Raw genomic sequence first — 22,653 nt, forward strand, 5'->3', positions numbered from 1 at the left:
TGAAACTGCGTAGCACTGAGTCAAGCTAGTTATGCTGTCTAGACCTGAATTGTCTGGCAACCTCTCGTATCCATTGTTTGTGTGAGGTATGCCTTAGTCTGTCCTCTAGGTCAGCCTTAAGGCAAACCTAACTCTGTCCAATGCGATTTCATATGTTTCTGTGCATTGGTATTCATGAGTTTGCTATTGTCAATTCACAAATTCCATTCAGGAAGCGTTTTAGCTATTACTGACTCAAGATCTGGGTGAGGTTATCCAATTGAAAATATAGAAGGGATAATTTCCTGTGCTTCTTGTTTGCATACCTATGAAGATGCATATGTTGGCATTCATAGAAGATTACTTGTATTACACACTCAATAGTTTGAATGCGTGGATGTGGGTGCATTGTCCATATACATGTTTTCATGTTTCATGCTTTGAATTTCATGTGCATTTGGGGGGAAGTGGGAGACAACGTTGAATGAAAAGTGTCATATATTATGTTTATTGTTTAGCCAGTGTGATGTGGTATTGGACTAGGATCTGTGATAAAGGTAAAGGTAAAGGGACCCCTGACCATTAGGTCCAGTCGTGACTGACTCTGGGGTTGCGGCGCTCATCTCGCTTTATTGGCCGAGGGAGCCGGCGTACAGCTTCCAGGTCATGTGACCAGCATGACTAAGCTGCTTCTGCAAACCAGAGCAGTGCACGGAAACGCCGTTTACCTTCCCACGAGAGTGGTACCTATTTATCTACTTGCACTTTGACGTGCTTTCGAACTGCTAGGTTGGCAGGAGCAGGGACCGAGCAACAGGAGCTCGCCCTGTCGCGGGGATTCGAACCGCCGACCTTCAGATCAGCAAGTCCTAGGCTCTGTGGTTTAACCCACAGCGCCACCCACATCCCTTAGGATCTTTGATATCAGGGTTCAAATCCCCACTTAGTCATGAAGCCCATGGGTGACCTTGGGCCAGTCACTCATTCTCAGCCTAACCTACCTCACAGGGTTGTTGGAAGGACAAAATGAGGAGGAAGAGGAGCCATGTGAACCACCTTGAGCTCCTTGGAGGAAAGATGGGACATAAATGTAAAATAATAATATAATATAATATAATATAATATAATATAATATAATATAATATAATATAATATAATGATATAATATATGGCTTATTTAATACTAAAATAGTCTCTAAATGGCTTGCAAAAATAACAAATTTTATACAAACACACATATAACCACCACCACCAGCTCATTCATTTTGGAAACTTTAGAAAACTCTCTGTAAACAATAGCCCAATCTGTAATCTGGTTTAATCTGGATTAAAACAATTTAGCCTGGACCGACTTTGATGGCTCTCAATTGCCTCTAAGCCCCCATACTTCACCTGAACTGGATTGTAGACCAGACTATTAGCCTTGAAAATGTTGCCTCAAAACAAGCAGCCATTTAGGGTATTGAACAATAAAACCAACATATTACCTCAGCGGTGGCCTTGCTTCTTAAGAGGCAGTCCTCCTTGAATGTTTACAGTAGTCATAAATGCCTAACATTTGAGCAGAGGTTATAAAGTAAATGTTGACACACTCTCAACCCCATTGTTACTTAAAAGGGGTGGTGGTGGAAATCACTATTTGGAAATTTATTTTGATTTCCAAATGAGTCTTTGAAAGGGCAGTACAACCAAAGCTTAAAATGTTCTTTCAGACAAATTATTTTCTTACAGCAGCATAAGTTGTTGGAAACAAGCACTCATAAGCAAAATGTTAACAGCAGCAGTCTAAGGATGGCAGTCAATGGCTGCATACATACAATATCTCTCCTCCCTAGGAGGTTTTTAAGCAGAGGTTGTGAGTTGAGGACCCCCCCACACCTGCTTAGGGATAAATAAGACACAAGGACACGTATATTTTAGGTTAATGGGCTAAAGAAGGCCACAACTTTATTGGTTACAGCATGTGAGTGGTGTTGGCTTAGGCATTGGATCAAACAATCTATATATGAATCCACCGCACTCAGCGGGGAGTCATCCGAAGGTTAAAAACCAGTGGGAGGAGCTTGTTGATGCAAATACAACCGGAAGCTTCCCCTGATGTCACCGGGGGTTTTGCCATGGCCCTAGCCACCCGCAGGGCATCGGACAGGATCCATGACCGCCGGATTCCTTTAACGGAATACCCAACAAGGGGAGGGGTAGGTGATGGCCCTCCAACACATGACACATATTCCAATGCCTAACCGCCAATGCCCGAAAAGTTGTGACGATTTGCTACGAGGTAGGCAAAAAAACCAAGTGGCTGTTGCTAATTTGCCAAATGGATAATAGTTCCTATCAGGCCCCCTGGGCAACCAGGGCAACCAGCCAAAGTCCATAGCAAGGTTAAAAGCATAAATATGACCTAAAGGGAGGGTGGGCGGGTGATCTGATGACTCCAGGCAGGAGCATGAGGGCACAGTGCTGCTGTGGCCGCTTGAATGCGGCTAAACCCTGCCCCCAAGCCAGCCCAATTGGCTGGCTGACGGGCGCGGCGCGGCAGGCGGGAAACTGACGCAGGGGGCCGAATACGCCCCCCTGCCAACGCGGGAACCGGCTCCCGCTCACAACTCCACCCCTCTGGTAGGAGGAGAGGCTTTAACAGCCATCTGTCATTGATGCTTTAGTCGAGACTCCCGCATTGTGGGACATTGGACTAAATGACTCTTGGGTCCCTTCCAGCTTTAAGATTTCATGATTTTATCTTGAAAGCACGTTTGAAGCACCTTCTTTCCCTCAAAGAATTCTGGGTACTGTAGGTTACTGGGAACCATTGAGGGGTGAGCTACAGTGCCCAGGATTGTTTGAGGGAAAGAAGGTGTAGCGTATACATAGCCAAATTTAGAAAGAATCCTATTTACAACTGATTTTTCTAGAGCCTGGGAGTTTTCAGAAGCTTTTGAATGAATGTCATTATATTTTCCTTTACTGTTGCACTCATCTCCCTCCCTCCCTCTCTCCTGCCTCCTCCCGATACTTCATTGTTTGCTTCAGAAATGTCTTCTGAGTTTTGACTCACAAGAGCTTTGGCTAAGCACTGAGCTAATATTGACTAATATTTCAAAATAAATTGCTCCTTCTAGTGAGGTCACAACAGAACCGACGCCTGTTAGGTGTGACGGTACCACTCACTTCTGCGTTGTTTTTATGAACCTACAATTCCCCCCCGCACAAATTATATCCAGAGCTCTCTTGTGAGGTTAAGATTTCCATTGGTGTCTAATAGAACATTATCTGCTTCTACTTAAACTTATATCCTGCAGCTGTGATGTAAAGAATCGTGCCTCAAGCTCTTTTGAGTCAATGGGCTTTAGGTGAGAATCCCATACTTAGTTGAAAGTAAGCAGTCCTCATTTAATTCAGCAGGACTTACTTGTGAGTAAGCATCCTTAGGATAGTGCTGATGGACTTCCCCAGATAGAATCCTGTATGCCTCATGAGATACTGCTTTGGAAATTGAGGGGAAGAAGATATTGAAAGCAGTGGTGTAGCATGGGTTGCCAGTGCCCAGGGTCACATGGAGGGTGGTGGTGGGAGGGAGGGAAATGGATGGAGTACAAATGTGCTTTCAACTGCCTAACAGCATCTGCATCACCCAGGAGATCGCAGCCAAAGAGATAAGAAAAAAAGAGTCATTCGTTGTCTGGAGAGGTCACTTTCTGGTTCATATGGAGAAGCCGTTTTCAACGGAGCCCAGGCACGGAAGCACACAGCTGTTCTGAGGCAGCACCGGGTGTTGAAATGTTGTGTCCCTAACAATTTTGCACCCCAGGCAACCACCCCTATGCCACTGATTCAAAGCAGTTTTTGTATCTAGTATGGGGGCCACAGCAGCCAAGGTTTAGACACAGCGGCTATGCTATTTATTACTGTCTGTATGGGGGGGGGCAGGGGCAGGTGGAGGATCTAGCTACTCACAAGCACTTGTGCTAAGATTGATAAAACAGAGGTAACAAATCCATAGCCACCTAGAACAACTTTGCTCTTGCTGCAAAATCTTTGAAATAATGCAGGGAGCAATGCAAGCTCTTAAGGTCACCATGGCAGTCTGCCTTTGAAGTATGTAGGCTTGTTGCAGCCAGTGCTGTACAAGTTGCAGATGGCACTTGTTTTCTACTGTTGGAATCTGGAAGGTGCTATGAAATGATTTTGATGTAAGGCCTATTTCCTGTGACTTTATGGGGATGCAGCCATTGTGCCGTTACCTTTGTGATTTGATTGGGCAGGACTGTCTAACCCTTTTTAGGGCTGCATTCACCCAGGAGCCAAAGTGTAAAAGTACAGATGCCTTAATAGTAGTAGTAGTAGTAGTAGTAGTATTTTTAATAAAAAAAACAACCCTCAGTTTTTATGTGTGCATTTGTGTTTTGGAATCACAAAAGCCCTTTGGCATCATGGAATCACAGCAGAACAACTATGGGTGTAGTCAGTGTGTACTGTATATATGTGTGTGTGAGAGAGAGAGAGTGTAAGTGTGTGTGTATATACTAGAGTTGCCATATTCTGAAGAGCGACAAAGAGGACACATCTGCCAACTTCTACTTTTAACTATGGACCTCTATGATGGCTCTCATCATGAAAAAGAGGACATGTCCTGGAAAAAGAGGACATATGGCAACTCTATTATTATTATTATTATTATTATTGCTATTATTATTATTATTATTTTAGGAAAGTTTTTTTGTGGCGGCAGCCCTTGGATGTCACTGGAAAACCTCTTGACATTATGACATCACAGCAGGAAACCCATATGATCACTCAGTATTTCTTTTATTTATTTTTAAAAAGACAAATTGGGGAGGGATTAGGGAATCACAAAAACCTCTTGGGAGACATATGTGTTGATGAACGGGGTACATTCTTAGTCACGCTCAATTTGAGACAGCTTTTATCCTCCCCACTGAGAAAAAGCCCTCTTATCTAATTGGGGTGTTTTGTTTGTTTATGTTTTGATGAAGTACAGTGGTACCTTGGGTTAAGAATTTAATTGGTTCCGGAGGCCTGTTCTTAACCTGAAACTGTTCTTAACCTGAGGTACCATTTTAGCTGATGGGGCCTCCCACTGCTGCCGCTGTGCAATTTCTGTTCTCATCCTGAAGCAAAGTTCTTAACCTGAGGTACTATTTTTGGGTTAGCGGAGTCTGTAACCTGAAGTGTCTGTAACCTGAAGCACCACTGTAATGATGACCTGGTACATCTCTGAGTACAAGTTGCTAAGAATGGGGAGATTTCTATTGTGCTCAGCTCCTTCTCGTGGGCTTCCCATTGGCTGCTGTGAAAACTGAGTGACAGACTAGGTGGGTCGTTTGGCCTGATCCAGCAGGCTCTTATGTCCATTTTCTGCTACTGGCTGGTGAGAATAATCATCAGTGCTAGCTGACAGAGATCCTCTCTTAGGAAGCCCATAGGAAAATCAACACTGAGTTTCACCTACCAAAATTCAGCTGCCTTTCCATAATCAAAGCAAGCCATGACTGGTAAGGAAATTGTTTACTTCCCTGTGTTTCTGTTGTGGGTTGAGACACCAGGCCAAAAGCCGCTTTATTTTTTCAGTTCTTGTGTCATCACTGATGCCAATAGATGGGATGAGACCCGGCGAGTGGGTGAACCCTGCTTCATTTAGAGGTGTGAATATTTTGGGGGAATTTGCTGGATTGCAGGGAGTATTGGGCTATGTCTATTTGTCTGCCTTTGCCAATGCTATTTTTGGTGCACTCAGAAATAATAGACCCTCAGGTCAGAACTTTTAAACAAGTGAACAAACACAGGATTCTTTATTGTCATCAATATCTATACAGGCATATATTTAACCAAGTGAAGACCTGAAATGGATTAGTTTGATTGGGACATTCTGGAATTCTGGCTAGGATGAAAAAAATGGATCCACGATAAAACACTGCAGTGCTATGTATCACATTATATGACTCTGATTAGTGGTTTGTAGAAAATCGGACAACAAATGGCCACGACAGTTCCTAGTGCATAATTGAACATTTATCTGTAATGACTTCTCTTTGCCACTAGGGGCTGCTCTTCCTACATCATGATGAAAACTGACTAGACATTTTGCATTCTTCACCCACGTTAGTTAATTCCTGCCTTTGTTTACTAATTTGATTTGTACTACTGCTCATTATGGTGTCCCCCCCCCACCCTTCTAGCAAATTTGTGTACACAACATTGGCTTTGGACATTTAGAACCACGAGAGAGTTGGTTATAAGAATTAGAAAAATTCTTTTTTCAAGGACCAGCACGATACAGTGGATGGACTGTGTGGTCCGGCTGTCAGTGACCCCTAAGCATAGCTGCCAACTTTCAGATTTGAAAATAAGGGATCAGCAGCCTCACCTGTCCTGGGGACAGTCTACAGGATATCTAAGAATCCGGGATAGCAGCGGGAAGCAGTGGGAAACGGTGCTGGAATAAGGGAATTTCCTGCAAGAAAAAGGGAAGGCTTGACAGCTATGCCCCTAAGGTGCTTCCAAACTAGCTGCTTTTGATACCGGCATTGGGTTCTCCAGAAAATGCATAAGGTTTTGCAGCCAAAGTGTTACATTTTCCTTGTTAACGTATTCTCTCTCTCTCTCTCTCTCTCTCTCTCTCTCTCTCTCTCTCTGCTTTCTTAAGGACCCAGAATGCTAAGGAGTTTATGGGTAATAAGCAGGCACACACAAGAGCCAGTACCATCAAGCATGAATTAGTTTAAGCATCCCAAGTTGGGAACTTGGTGTGTGCACAGCAGCCACGCTGTAGTGAGCCCCCTGCTGCCTTCCCCCTCCCAGTGGGCCTGGGATAGCTCAGTTGGTAGAGCATAGGACTCTTAATCTCAGGTTTGTGGGTTCGAGCCCCACGTTGGGCAAAAGATTACTGCATTGCAGGGGGTTGGTCTAGTTGCCCTCGTGGTCCCTTCTAATTCTATAATTCTATGACTCTCAGTAAGTGGCAGCTATGTGCAGTACTGGGACGCCAGGTGAGCAGCACCCCACTCCCTGCGTTTCCCTGCTGGTCACTACTGTTGCCAGCAGCATGGCCAAGCATCAGGGGTGATGGGAGACGCAGGCAAAGAACATCTGGAGGGCACAATGTTGGCTTGCCCTGACTTAATACATAGCAGGCAGTCTATTTTTCCTTCATTACTTAATTGGGTGGGGAAGCCTAATTTTCACTGTGAGGGCAGCATGCAGGAAAAGGAGGTTTTCCGTTCCTGTGCTGGACTGGAAATTTCAGGAATGCTTTCACTCTCCTGGTGCCCTCCAGATGTTTGTTTATTTGTTTGTTTAACAGGTAAATTATAAAATATAAAATATGCCCTTAAAATTACTGATGCAACCAGATACTGAAAAAAACCCAAAACAACCAGCTTAACATTTAAAAAAAAATTAAATGAGCAGTTTTTCAAAGATATACATTAGAAAATAAAATCACATGTTAAAATACATGCCAAATTTACAGTTCTGGATAGGCTCACTTGAGCAAACAAAAGAAAGTTTATAGCAGGCACTGAAAGCAGTATGGTGAAAATGTTTGCCTTATATCAATGGGCAGGGAGTTCCAACGCATAGGAGCCACCACACTGAAGGATCAACTCCTTGCAGGTGCAGAATGAACAGTATGCAACACTTGCGCTCTCTGGACATGGCTGTGTGGGTAGGATTGGAACCACCATAACACAGCGCTCATGCTGGCCGGGGCTGGTGGAAGTTCAAAATACCTGGAGGGCACAAGGTCAGTTGAGGCTGCTTTTGGGGGGGGGGGGTTGCTTTTGGTACCTAAGTCTTGTGGGGAGGGGCGATCTCCATTCTAATCTTAGCAGGTCTGTGCATTAAGGGAGAAGCTACCCCTTGCCACACGCTGCCTTTAGAGGGCTCTCCCACACCTCTAACTAGTTAAGGAAAAACAAGATACATAGCTGTCTGCTATGTAATTTGACTGCATGTTACATTCGGGCCTGAAATTCTTGAATGTGAGACCTTCTGTATGCAGATCAGGTACCCTATGAAGCTATGGCTTCGCCAGGGTCACTTGGGCAACACACAGATACCACAGTCTGCTTTGCAGTGTCGTTTCCCTGCCCTGCTAGCGTTACAAAACGCTGCAAATGATTGGAGATAATAGGCTACCTGTATATACAGTGGAGGATAATGTGTCTGAGGATGGTTTTACGAAGCATGAACGTCCTCTGAGGGAGAGAAAGTTTCTCATCTAATTTTCCTCAGGAGAGCCAGAGGCAAAAATTCTAGATTTGGAATGGATCGCTGTTAAGGTACGTTTGGAAGGGTGCCCTGAGTACATGGAATAATGTGGATTTGGGATAAACAAAGGACTCGTTTTCAAAGGAGTGTGTCTCTATGTGTGGTAAGTACACACACCAGTGATCCTCACAAAGAGGACTAGGATAATCTAATGAGCTATGTGAGCATGATAATTTTTCACTCTATAAGTAGCCCCACTAAAAGGAGAACAAATGTATTAATGGACATTCGATGTTTTGAGGAGCTAGCATTGCCGTGTGGCTTATTTGAACATACATTTCAATAAATTACTCTATCCCCGTGTTGTTTCCTTCCGACAGAACTGGCAGCTTTATCAGGGTCTGAAAGCAGGATTTCTACAAAATCCTCATTTTGCTGTACTTTGAAAGTCCTAAAGATTTGTTTAAGGTACAAAGGACGATCAAGTCTAATTCGGAAACCATGCTGCGATCTCTTCTCGGTATCGCTTTAACCATTCAATGTTGCCCTTCACCGTTTCAATACTCTGAGTCCTGGATGATGCTCCAGCTCCAGCATTAGGATATTTCTCAAAGAAGTTTTCCATCTTAAGAAAAAAACAACAACAACCATGTGCATTCATTTGCATGATAAAACTAGTTTGCTAGAAGATGAATAAATATCTAACTTATCTCGGGTCTGCATATCAGATACATATGAATATACAGCTGCCCTGTACAATTTGAAACTGGGCTTTGCAACCATTGGCTTGGGTGATATGCATCTGAACCACAGAATGAATGACAGAAGGACATGGCTTCACCTGCAGTATGGATCATCTCATCTCATTTTATCATGTTGTAACCCTCTTCCTGCCACTGTATCTGGGGACAAACGACACATTCCAAGGTGTTCAGTGACTGATTTGGAACTTCCTACTACAGTGGACGTTCGGGTTGCGAACGTGATCCGTGCAGGAGGCATGTTTGCAACCTGTAGCGTCCGCAACCCGCAGCGTCTGGTCTGTGCATGTGCGGGTTGCAATTTGGCACTTCTGCACATGTGCAAAGCACGATTTAGTGCTTCTGCACATGCACAAGTGCTGAAATGTGGAAGTAACCCATTCTGGTACTTCCAGGTTTTAGCGCGTCCGTAACCCGAAAACGCGCAACCTGAAGTGTCTGTAACCTAAGGTATGACTGTATTTTCTTTCCTGGAAGAAAGAAACAAACACTGATATGGGAGTCTCCAGTTGAGACAGGAGCTGCAGCATGGGGGGGGGCAGGGGGGACTGTTATAACCTTTTCTCCCAATGCAACAGCCACACTCTAAATTGCTCCTTCTCCAAATATGCTTTAGGAGAGAATATAAATGGAAGAACTGGCACAAGGGCAAAGGATTAGACCTGCTACTCCTGCCTTGGCCCTGATCCAAACCGGCTGATTTTAAAGAATGGCACTCCTGGCCTAAATGAGCTGACCTGTTCAGGGGCATCATGCTAAACCATGGCTTGGTACTACATGAATGAGCCTGCTCAAGCTTATGTGCTTCCCCTTCCCTCTCTTCTTGCAGCTTGTCCATGAGGAGAAACATTTGCTTCCTGTTTAAAACTAGCCAAAGTTCATAATTAAATCTGAACCGGTAGAAACTCTGGTTAGTTTAAACTCTGATTTTGTTTTAGAAAGCCAGGGTGAAGCTGTGGTTTATGGGTCATGGCTTCTTAGCAACCCATAGTTCAAACTCGCCAGAGTTCCCTGCTGCTCGAGCATAACCATGAGCTCCAGTTTGTTTATAACAAGAAGGAGATGTTTTCAGCCTCCCTCTCATGGTTGTGCCACAGGCAGAGAGTGTATGCATGTCACTTCTGTTCATGCATGTGGCATTAAGCTATGTTTTAGTGTATCAGTGAAAAGAGAGCTAGTATAGACTGTTGTTCTGCTGGTCTATGTAATCAAGAGTAAAGAGAAAGTGCAGAGTTATGCCCTAATTCAAGGACAGCCACTGTAATGCCCTCCAGATTGGACTATAGCTCTCCTCATCTCAGACTATTGGCTATGCCAGACGATGCTGATGGGGCCCAAAAACATCCAGAGGCTACCATGTTGGTTGTTCTTGCAATCAGAGATTTCTGTGTGAATGCTGTTTTTTTTGGAAGCAGCTCTTATCTTTCTGGCCTAGACGGCAGACGGATCTTTTTGAAACTACCAAATCAGTGAGGCTCCAGATGTAATCCTACCAATTTAGTATATATGTGGCTCAAGAATGACCCCATTAATGTGGATGGTCTAAAGATTTTCCAAAGTCTTATTACTTGTCAGAAATGTTCAAATGAATTGGTTTCACTAAACAGAGGTTAGCTATTGTGTTCCTCATGTCTGTGAAAGGCACTTTAGTTTTGCCCAGGCAGCCTTTAAGTGATTTATGATTGCAATATAGATCTATCACAATATACACAGACATCCTGAAGCATTATGGCATTCTGGTTTAACACTGAGGTAGCCAATGTGATGCTTGCCAGATATTGTTGGACTCCCAACAGCCCCATCCAGTGTAACTAATGGTCCGGGATGATGGACATTGTAATCCATTGACCGTTGGGAAGGTTCCACAATGACTATCCTCATTTTAGCTGGAAAGCTGGAAGGTCAGACTGCTCCCTTACCTGCCAAAGCTGGAGGTCTGTGTTGAAGGTTTCTGTTATTCTTGACACTAGGCGACCAAGGTTTCTGTCATTGAGAGTGTATCTGAAAAGATAACAGAAGCCTGTTATAGATGCATCTAGATAAAGCTGGCACAAGGTTCTGGTGACCCTCTGAATGTTGTTGCTTTACACCTCTTATCCCCCTCGATCATTGTCCTTGTTGGTTGGGAGCTGGGATGCAACAATATATGGAAGGCCACAGGTTTTGAATTTCTGGCACAAAGTATATCAGCTTTAATTTTTAAAGCTGCATGGAACAGTGCATGGAAAGGGAACAATAAATAATATCAGTGCTCTGCTTTCTGAAATATTTCATTTCCAGCTGTTATTCTCATTTGCATCCAGCCCTTTCCCAAAGATAGGCATACAAGGAAGTTATCCTATTGTTTCTTCACAAAAACCCACCTAATGTCTTTGGAGTGGTAGCTATGCGCAGAGTGTAGCCTAATGCCTTTAGAGTGGTAGATCTTAAAAGTGTCTTTATAAACCACATCTCTTGCTTAATAATAATAATGGCAGGTGTGTGCTGAGAGGTGGGGAGGTAAATTATGTTAGGATCACAACACATTGTCTTGTGGAACCCTTTAACAGCTAAGGTTGCAATCCTATGCACACATATATGGTCCCATTGGATACAGTAGGGCTTATTTCTGAGTAGCCAAGCATAGCATTGCACTGTAAGAGATTGTGGCATACATGTTTCTGGAGCCCCTTTTGTGGTGTTCAAAGTATTGTTCTTTGTTGGCAGATATATTTCTCGAATTCAAGACAGAAAGCTAAGGCCCCTGAGATTATGGAAGTTTCGTGCATCTTCTCACATTTGTGACCTAGGACAATTTTCACTTGGATATTAGAAGTTATTGCTAAGGCTCTGTACCTTTTATGAAACCAAGTCAGTACTTTTAGAGAGATTTGCCCTACGAAACCATTCAGCGCCAGTCGGGTTGGCACCAGCACATAGCATCCTTGGGCAGCAGCCAGGGCTTCACTACTACTAATGCCTGCCCTGGCAAGCAGCCATTTGAATTTCCCATAATACCCTTACTGTAGTGTTGCTCCTGCCCATTAGAGGAAAGTTCATGGAGGGTGAGGTGATCAGTGGCTGCTAGGCACAATGGCTGTGTTTTACCTCCACAGTTATTACATTTATATACCAACTTTTCCCCAAGGAGCTCAAGGTTGGTTTGTTGGAATTCAGCAACATCTGAAGAGCACGGTGTTGGCTATTTATGTTATTTCAATATGATATTTTGCAGTACAGATGTGGAACTGGATGTTGTTGAACTACAACTCCCAGCATCCTTGGCCACTGCCCATGTTGGCTGAGGCTGATGGGAGTTGGAGTCCAACAGCATCTGGAAGACTACTGGTTCTCCAACCCTGCTCCAAAACATGTTCTACAGCTTCCATAGCAGAAGCATCAGTGATTCAGAAATCTGGAGGCAGTGTGAGGAATAGGAATGGAAAGCTATTCTGCTTGTACCCCTAGGATCTGGGTCTCCATTGCATGACCAGTTTGTTCCATCTGCTGTTCCAGTATGGTCTTTATCGGGCCTTAGACTCTGATGCATATGCTCAGAGGCTCCCTTAATTCGATTTGGCAGATTTAGGGAAGAGCAACTGGTTTGGTTTCACTGGGCTTTGGGGGCACCACAGGGGATGCCACAACTATGATTTAGAACAGAGGGTGAGAGATCGGGAGGATGTGGCAGATTTTGGCATTGCACAGGGTGCTGCTGAAATTTGAGATCCCAAGGTCCGCCACTGGCAGCTTCATCCCAACATGGGTTTTGCTCTTTAGGCATGCCGTGCCGGTGACATTGCAGATTCTGGGGCATGGCTCTTGGATCAGGCAACAAAAATGTCTTGGGAAGGTCCTGCATAAACACTATTCCTAGATTTATTGTGCAAATATCATTATTGTTAGGGTGTGTTTGATTTCACAAGAAGGGAGAGCAAAGCAGCACTTTTCTAGCTTCAGTGGCAAGTGGATATGGTAAAATGGAAGCCATTGCACATATATATTTTCCCCACTCCAAGTGCAAAAAAAAAAAAAAAACCCTCAACCATACTAAAAGAGAGAGTAAACTGCACTGAGAGGCTATGCACTTACCTGCTAACCAAATATTCCCAGTTGAGACGTACCCAGTCCCAAGCCATTGTTTTGCCATAGCTGTTATAGGAGATGTATCTCAAGACAGTGAACACGTCTTGACTTTTAATGAGATTTGGATCCATGAGGTTCTTTAAAAATCTAGGAGCAATCAGATATGAAGCAATTACACATGATGATTAGTATCTCATTAGGGCTGCATGGGAAATGAGCTGTAAACTGCGCCCTGAGATATGCTTCCGCCAAGATGAATTCATAAGAAAAACACAAGTTCTTTTTTAAAGACGAGGAAGAAGAAGAGGAGCCTGTTCCCACGGTTTGTGTTTACAAAGCCAGAATGCCCAATAAACGATCTGGAGCAGAGTAACGGGCATGGTGAATGGCAGGCAGTGGACTAAATAGACTTTGGTGTTGCACAAAGTCTGTGGCCACATTCATGCCATACATTGAAAACACTGTGATGCACTTTAAATGGTCATGGCTCCCCCTCCTGAAATCTGGGCAGTTTTTTTAAGGGTGCTGAGAGTTGTTAGGAAGGCCTATTCCACTCAAAAGACCTACAATTACCAGAATTCTTTGTAAAGAGGGGTTGATTGTTAAACCACTCAGAGATTTGTAGCTCAGAGGGGAATAGGGATCTCCTAACAACTCTTGATTTTTTTTTGCCCAGGTCTTTTAGTTTTGTTATGATGTTTATGCTGGGCTTAAAAAAAAATGCTGCTTGATTCAATTTACTACTTAAAAAATTATATCATATGTTTTTATATTTTATGTTGCTCCAGGAGCTAACACTGAAGAGCACCAAATAAAAGCTTTTATATGGGAAACAAGTAAGATCCCGAACAAACCTGTCCAACAGGGTGACGTTTTTCACTGACGCCAGGCCGTATAGCAGCTTCTCCTTTTCTTGAGCTAATGTTGTATTTTGGTACTTCTGAAACATATAATTCCAGGCGTCCTCATTGCCAGAGTTCTGCATCCCATAGCGATAGACCAAGAGGCGGAGGTTTACATCTGGGCTAACATTTAAGAAAACAATACTATTAGGGGAGGTGGAACAGCTTTCAGCTTACTCTGCAAGTGAGTGTCATGTACTTCTTTGAATGAAGTTCATACATAGAGAGATATCCACCTTGTTGTTCCTTGTTGCCACTCATTAAATAAGTTAGATGCATTGTTCAAAGTCTCTTGGTCACCCATGCTGCATGCAAACTCTAAAACTGTCACACGGAGGAGACTGGGGAATAAAGGAGAAATAAAGTCTGCTTTATTCGTTTTGAATATGATATATTAAGTAATGTAAAATAGCTGTACAAGTAGATCTGTTCACCCAATAGGATTTGGAGCTTAGGTTGCTCAAACAGCTGCTCTGTATACCACATATATGAAAGTGAAGGGACTTGGAAAAACAGGCATCTGTTGCTAAAGGGGGAAGGGGATATAAAAAACTCTCAATGGGCATGCCAAAGCTTTCATGTGTACTTAAAATACCTATTTGTATCCTGGCTTTTTTGCCTATATATGCATTCTATACCGTGATTACACTATACAAGATGAAATTCCTAGAATTCTACATACCCTTTTGGGAACATACAAGTGGCCTCCTGAAAAGGAGCATCAGAAAGTTGGAAGATCTTAGCATTTGTTAAAGAGTTTTAGTATTAAAGAGATGATCATTTGCTTAGCACTGACTGTCTGTGTAATGCAAATGAGTTTGGCTGCTTCCAATTGCGTAGTCAGAATGTTCACATCCAATTACTATGTGCAGGGCTCCCAACATTTATCTGCAACTTCTGTTCTTCAAACAGAGAAGGGACCAATGGACTTGAGAGAAATAGGAGACATAAGGCACACTTGAAATACAGAAATACAAAGGAATTCTCAAAGAACAAGCCTGAAACAAACGATTTACCTATTGATGTGGACTCCATCGTTACCCCATCCCAGTTGACTTGCGATGGGTCTAACCAGCTCACGAAAATATGCCTGGAAAACAGACATAGCAGCAATGACCACAGGACGCTTCGGGCAACAACATTATCATGGATTCACTACTATTTGTTTTATACATTTGAAGAACAAAGGAGCGAACATGTTCTCAGATAAATTGCTTGGGAACAAGCCAGGCACGCCACACGGCATTTGCAAGGCCCTGGTTGTAGGTTGTAGAGCTCTGTCCCCAGGTAAACTCACTGAAACGGGTGGGACTGAGTGGGAACAGACTACTATTCTATGATTCAGCATCTTGAATCCCTGGTCTCTCCACTACAATTTGAAAAAAACCAAAAGCAATGCTTATTACGGAGAGTAACGTAATAGTGAAAAGAGAATTGACATGAGGTGTTACTTTTTGTGGACTAATTGGTGAGCACAACTTAAAGCCTTTGCATTCATTAGATCTTTGTTAGCGGGTGGAATTTCACTCAGATGGGTGTGGGCGAGGCTATAGCACAATGAGCAAGCTATTCCTCATCCCACTGTCATTGTGTCTGGCCAAACAGTCTCCCCACCACATGCATTCCAGCTTCACCCATTGTTATCACAAAAGTCTGCATTCTGTTGTGTCAACAGAACCTGTTCCAGAGAAGTATTGCCTGTGTCGTCCTATCCTTGAGGACTGCTGGTAAGGATTCTCTCTTACATCACTGCTCATTAAGAGACATTCAAATGATTTGATAGGCTCTGCATTTATCAGAGTGGCCCCATCTGCCAGTTATACAGGACCACAGAACTAAATCCTCTTGCACTGGCAGTGCAAAACATTATGCTGGCATGTGCATTTAAGCCAGCGCAAAAGTACTGTTTTGCCAGAAGACTGCTGGGTCAGCACAACCCCTATGCCAGCAGATCACTGTCAGCACAAGGAGAGCAGGTGGGTAGAGATCAGTAGGGGATGGTGTTGTAGGATGGCAGTGTTCAACTGAGCTCCAAAATGCTGAGATGCTGCTGCTTACTGGGAGAGAGATGGAGATAGGCAAGGCAGCAGGGAGATCTGCCTGATGCCATCTGGCATTCCCGCCAGTGTATCAGCACCTGCCAACCTCTCTGCTGGATTGCCCTTCCTTATCTACTTCCCACTAAGCAGCAGTAGCTCAGCTGTCAGGAGGTCAGGTGAGCACCACAATGTCGTCAACTACTGGTACAAATGGAGAAGTTATAGAAGAGGAGCTTAGCCAGAATCACACGCTGGCCCAGAGGTCTGTCCTATCTGAAGGCTCCTGTTTCTGTGCTGCTCAACATTTTAGTCTGTTTTTGTTTTGATGTTGGCTTTTGTCGAATTGCTTTTTGAATTTCATGAATTATGCCACTCTGAGGGTCCTTTTTTGGATAGAAAAGTGGCTTATACATAAATCAAGACTGCAACAGAAATAAAAATACACAAATAACATTGTGCCCGCAGATGGGAGCACCCTGTTTACAGTTGCTCTTGAAATCCTGCCCAAATAATGTTGCCAATGCACTTTTCCACTGAACCCTGACAACCATAGTTCCTTGAGGATATTGGGATTACTCAGCACTAGTACCAAGCCACAGTTCCAAGAATCTTCTGGTGGAAACCATGATTGTTAAACCTATGTAAATCTACAATTATTTTATAGTGTAAATAGGCCCAATGTATTCCCCAAATCATATATGCTAATGTTGAACTCCAAATGCTGATCTGCGAAATGCTGGCTTGGGAAAACACCACCAATGTTTTCAGAGGTATAAGGGGGGAAATCACATACCGATGAGGCCTGAGCACACTGAATGTCTGTTGTGGAAAAGAATGGAAAACCAGGGGGATGGGATGTAGATGGGATGTAGAGGACCCCATGGCTGGCTGGCTGACATGGGCCTTTTCTGCAGTAGCTTCCCATTTGTGGAATGCTCTCCCCAGAGAGAGCATTCATTGCCTGGCGCCTTCATTGCATCTCTATAGACACCAGGCAAAAACATTCCTTTTCTGCCAGGCCTTTAGCTAATTAAACAATCTATGGCCTTTTAAATTTTGTGGGGATTCTTTTTTCTTTCATACTACGTTATGTATTTTTGTGTTTTTATGTTGTAAACTGCCCCATGATCCTCAGATGAAGAGTGGTATAGAAAACAGACAAACCAACAAACCAACTCTGACCATTAACAGTTCACATTGCAACATTCTGTTGCAGGTCTAGAAGATTCAGAAATGTATTAATACTTACCAGGGTCAGCCTTGGAAGAACATTAAATCTACAACCTTCAAGGGCAACCTTGACATTTGCTTAATTATACATAGAAAGCAGCTACATATTTTGTTTGTCCTTAAATAATTACAGGCATCCTGGGAGGCACATGGAGGAAAGACTCTTTGCTCTCTTTGCTCCCCTGGCTCCTAAGAACCAAAATGGAGAATTCCTCCACTTGTAGCTAGGAGGAGAAAACGAAAGCCAGGGTTACAGCCTTCTTTTCTTTTAAAAAAATAAATAATATGTAGTATTATTGTTGGCATATAGTTCTTTACTTCATTAGAACCTTACCTGAAATTTGGGATAGAGTGTATTATCATCTGCAAGCATGTCTCTAAGATAGGATACAGCTACTACGGCTCTTTGCCATGGTATATATTCTTCCTCATTTTTTAGATAGCGTGTTAAGTTCAAGGCATAACTGTAATTCAGAAGTCCAGCCCTGAGAAATGAATAAAAAATGAGAAGTTTCAACAACTGCTTTATTGTATAACTGTCTAGATAAGCATCTGATTTAGTACTGCTTATAGTTGCAGCTGTATTCCCCTCCTCCAACAGGTGTCACCAGAGGGGGGCAGTACCAACCCTCCCATTGCCGAACTCCTTTGATTAACATATATTGTTATTTTTCTTAACATGTGGGACACAACTTGCCCACCTAGAAATATACTTTGTCCCTTCTGGGTCTACCCCCCCTATATATATATATATATATATATATATATATATATATATATATATATTCTGGTGCCATCACTGCCCCTTTCCCCTAAGTATTTACATGCTAACCTTAGCACCATTCTGAACAGAAGTGTTTAGAATCAAGCAAAGGTACTAATTTGCCACAGGCTGTCACAGTCTTTGAGCAACTCATTTGTGCATGGAAAAAGCAGGGTATGCATTTTAAAAGCAATTAATGATGAACAATATGTGAAAGTGACCTGAAAAGCTTGTGAGGTGGGGGTGGGAAAGGCCTTTAAACAAATTCTGGGTATCTCCAAATTCCTGTGCTTTACAGGGTTAAACTGCATAGCGACAAGGATGGATAAATTCTTACTCCCAGTGAAACTCTGCCTATGTCAACTGCAGAGGAAATTTAAGGCATGTATATTTTAGGCAATGTATCAAAATCTTTCAGTCTCCCAAATACCACAAAGAGGAAGTAAGGCAGACTTTAACTGTCTTAATTCCTCATTCATATGGCATTTTCAGCTTGGACATTTTCAGGCACTCATGAGAATTCAGTTTATGTTGACTGGCTTTAAGATTAAATTGAGGCACATCAAAAACAAGCAACAGATCAGCACTGTGTCTGTTGGGGAACTTGTAATAACACAGCGATTGCCCTCAAAGCCTGCTCTGGAGGCATGCCCAGTTTCATGACAGAGCAGACCAGCATATTTTTGGGAGGTGGGAGGAGGAAGAGAAATCTATCCTGCATGTAGTATGGGGGAGGAAGTAGGACTCCTATTCTGCATCTCCCATCCCTCCCTGAATGAGAAAAGTCAGACGTTACTACAACAATAATTCATGGAGGTTTGCATCAATGTAATTTCAGAACGTTTTGTCCTTTAGATGTCACAACAGTAATGCTTGGTGATTAGTTCATCTCCTCCTGCAATAGCGCTAGATGCTTAAAAGGCTCACTTGTGTGCAGGATTTGGAATGCTGTCAACAAGGATGCAAAAAGGAACCAGGAAAGACATCAAGACCTCTGCTGCCTGTGAGATAGATATCCCTGAACAGCATCAATTGTGTTTTGTCCCATACCAAAAATTACTTGTGGAAGGGAGTTGGGATGGCAATAAAAGTCATCAGCATTTTAGTGTGAATTTCTCCTAATAAACACATGTGTAATATACAGTTTTGACTGATGTACAAGTTGTTTGCAAGTTGTTTTATGCACACTTTCCCCTAATACATGCATTTTTGCAAACATTGGTTAGAGAACTGTATCGCAAAATTTGGATAATCGTGAATTCTGAAGGATAGCTGTGTTTTGGTTTGTGCCTGAGAATCTGTCTCTGGGGAATGCTGTTTCTCTCTTTTTGGGGCTGGGGATGGACAGCCATCTGAGTAGCTCCAAGCAACTTAGGAACCAGACTTTGATTCTGCCTTCATTTTGTTATTCCAGATCCATGCCTAATGGATTTAGCAACGAGTTTCAAGTTGCCTTTATGTTCTCTTGACTTTCTACAAGATTTCTATGAAGCGTCTCCCCAGTTGTCTGCATTTATCCTTTCTGTACACAGTTTCTTAGTTCTACTCTCACAAGAGCTCTTCAGCTTCATTCCATAGCAAAAGCAATTGCCAGTACTGGGTCATAATAGACAGGAAGCTCCTCAAACTTTCATCACAGTGGCGTGCAATTTGATCCTGGGGTACTTCTGGATGGAAGCCCCCGCCCCACCCTGCAAGTGTCAGAAGTATTGATTCAATGTGTCTGATATTCACAAGCAAGATAGGAATTGAGATTATCCCCCTTAGATGGGAATCTAGCAAACCAGGGCAGGTGCTACGATTCAAGAGTCTCGTGCAAACATGTTACTTTGTGCAGTCGTCAGGCTCAGGGCTGCAGCTTTAAATCAATTATAAGTTAACCTCCTGCCTAGATCCAGTTATATAATAAAACATGAGGAAAGAAGGCACTTGCCAGAGTTCTAAGAAACCATTATGGCTCTGTGGAGACAATATATCTGCTGCTATTGAAGCTGTGAAGGATCAGTCATCAGTGGTACCCTCCATATGCTGTCAGACTCCAACTTTAACCAGTGGTCAGTTACTCCTGGCTTTGATTGTGAAATGTAAGAATGCTGTGATTCTGGATCAGGGAAGAAAAACCCTATGGTGCTACAGATGTTGCCTCTGATCACTGGTCACTTGACTGAGGCTGCTGGAAGCTGAAGTCCAACATCTGGAGGGCCACAGGTTCATCTCTCTTGTCCTAGATGCTACTTTGGGGCTAAGTCACTCCCTTCCTAGAACAGGTAAGCATTCAATCACATGAAAGGGGTCCCTCAGCCATGTTGCCTGCTCCCATGCATATCTATTCTGAAGTGAGTTCCACTGAAAAATGGGTTTTGCTCCTAAGGAAGTAAGCCTAGGATTGCAGCCTTAAGACAGGGAGGACAAAGGTCACTGCAACAATATACTTATAAAACACAATTTCTCTTTTTTTCTCCAGTTAAATATAATGACGGCTAACCAAATTTCAGTGTTGTGTGGTACAAATAATAAGATGACATGTCTACTTGAGTTCCTTTGATTATGACACTTACCTGGCCAATGAAAATGCATCCTCCAAAAAGCCAGCACGATCCGCCAGACTAAATTGCTTATGGGAGAAAAAGGAAAGAAGCAGGTGAGTTCTTGGTGGCAAAACCAAAGGATGAAATAAAATCATAGCTGTTCAACACCACACTCTTCTGACCATCCCATCATTCCCTCTCCTCCCCCTGTGTGCTATTCTGGGTGTTTCCCCAATGCTCCAGAGTGGATTGGGGGGAAGTGCAGGGGGCACCCAACAGCACACAGCGAGAGGGAAGAAAGCATGATTGCAGCAGTGGAAGCTGTTGTGCTTGTTGCTACTAGGGCACTGCATTAGTTCAATCTGGCCCTGAGTGAACATCTATACATCTCATAAAGCAACTGTTCAGCAGACTGACCTTGTGGTTGGCCTCCATAATCCTGGCTAAGTCTTCCCAGGCTTGTGTTCCATAGTTGACCCGATAGAACCCAACATGATCCTGGTTCACTTTCAAGAAAGAATTGGGATCAGGATTGTTGGGTCGCGTAATAGTAATTCCTGTGGTGGTTAAAAACAAACAAACAGTGGTGAAGGACTTCTGAACATGTGACTAGATGATATATCAACTCTCCAAATTATGTTAGTTTCGAACTGGAACAAGGAAGAACCAAAATTATATGTGATGGTCAAATTAGATGGGTCATTCAAAACATTTTTGCCTTTCTGTGCCCTTTTTTTAAAAAAATGCAGATGTTTATTATTAATGTTGGATGCAACCTTGGCATCATCAGCACCATGCTCTAACCAACTGAGCTATCCAGGTTCAATGTGGTGTGAGCAGTGTTAGACTATGCACCCTCAAAATCTGCTTCACCGGGTCTCGCAACTCTTTGATCCTGATTTTGAGGATGCTTTAGAGGGAGGGGACAGGGGAATAAAGTTTTATTGTGTGCATCAAAGTCTGTTGGATGAACTTACATACTCCTCCTTTCAGGTGACTCTCACAATGCTTCTTACATATAAATATTAAAACAACAAACATTAATGAAACCTATATAATCAAACAGCCAAGGCTAGCTATGAGTGGTGGTGGTGGAGAGTACTTGAAAACTAGATCTGTTGGCAGGACAAAGATGGACCTAGAGCCAGTTAAAGAAGGAACATCTTGGCTGGACATTCAAGAGCTGGGTCGTTGGGCATGTTCTGCCTTCTCCCACAGGAGAAAGCAGTCCTCTGATAACCTCTGATAAAGGCCAGGTGTGTGGTGCCGACCCTCCTCCCTGACCACTCCTGCTGCCAACATACATTTCAACCAGTCAGTTCCAGTCAATAGTCTGGCTGCCATGTTATGAACCCACCGAAGTTCCCAGGGCAGCTGCACACGCAACGCAACATATGGTAGTAATCAAGTCTGGATGTTATCAGCAGAATTAGATATCAGTGGCAAGGCTACCTCTCTCCTTAACTTCCCCCAACATTCTTCCTGTTCTAGTACCTCCTGAAGACAACGCAAATCCAACAGTTACACACTGTGTTCAGAAGAAATTTGAGCCAATTTAATTAAAATCACTTTGGAAGGTTCTTTAGCTATGTAACCTTCGCCGTCCCAACTTAGAAAGCATTTCACTGTGATAACAGGACTTTAAAAAGAAAAGAAGAAGAAGAAGAAGCTGAAATGAACTTTACTGATTTAATAAAATGTAGTTTAATTGGCAATTTTCACATGCAGACAGGACGTTAATTGGAAATATTTGTCACCCCGTGATAAATGGGGCAGTGTTTTGTTTTGGTTTTTTGTTAACATTTATTATTGGTTTTAGGGGCCACATGATTCTATTTAGTTGGAAGCCAGCTACACTGAGTTAAATAGGGATATATCTGACTATTGAGTAGTCTACAGAGATCACTGGACTTTGGATTTTAGCTGTTTACAAATCAGATTTCTCCCCTGTCTTTTGTCATAGACTTGATTGCAACACTCAGTTATCACTCTTCTGTTGTCACATACTCAGCCACCAAGTCTAAAGCACTTCAGTCTTATGACAATGCCCTTATTATGGTGGCATGCAATGCTCCTGTGTGAGTGAACTGCTGGCAAATAATGATCTGATTGCTCCATTATAAATCTAGAACACATCTTATGTTCAGCAGTGCA

At 43.0% G+C, this 22,653-nt stretch overlaps 1 protein-coding gene across 1 annotated transcript in view; it reads right to left on the bottom strand.

Moving 5' to 3' along the window:
• Positions 1–5,762: 5,762 nt before the first annotated feature.
• Positions 5,763–22,653, bottom strand: part of ENPEP (glutamyl aminopeptidase) — a 56,064-nt gene continuing 39,173 nt past the window's right edge. Inside the window, exons 11-19 of the mRNA XM_083571134.1 lie at positions 20,917–21,096; positions 20,530–20,585; positions 17,543–17,693; positions 14,956–15,029; positions 14,176–14,280; positions 13,892–14,062; positions 13,044–13,184; positions 10,892–10,973; positions 5,763–8,836 (exon numbers count right to left, since the gene is read on the bottom strand). Coding sequence (XP_083427260.1) covers positions 8,699–8,836; positions 10,892–10,973; positions 13,044–13,184; positions 13,892–14,062; positions 14,176–14,280; positions 14,956–15,029; positions 17,543–17,693; positions 20,530–20,585; positions 20,917–21,096 — 1,098 coding nt within the window. The 3' untranslated portion in view covers positions 5,763–8,698. The remainder of the gene's footprint in view (positions 8,837–10,891; positions 10,974–13,043; positions 13,185–13,891; positions 14,063–14,175; positions 14,281–14,955; positions 15,030–17,542; positions 17,694–20,529; positions 20,586–20,916; positions 21,097–22,653) is intronic.

This window comes from Podarcis filfolensis (genome assembly GCF_964270895.1).
Source record: "Podarcis filfolensis genome assembly, chromosome: 9".
NCBI lineage: Eukaryota > Metazoa > Chordata > Lepidosauria > Squamata > Lacertidae > Podarcis > Podarcis filfolensis.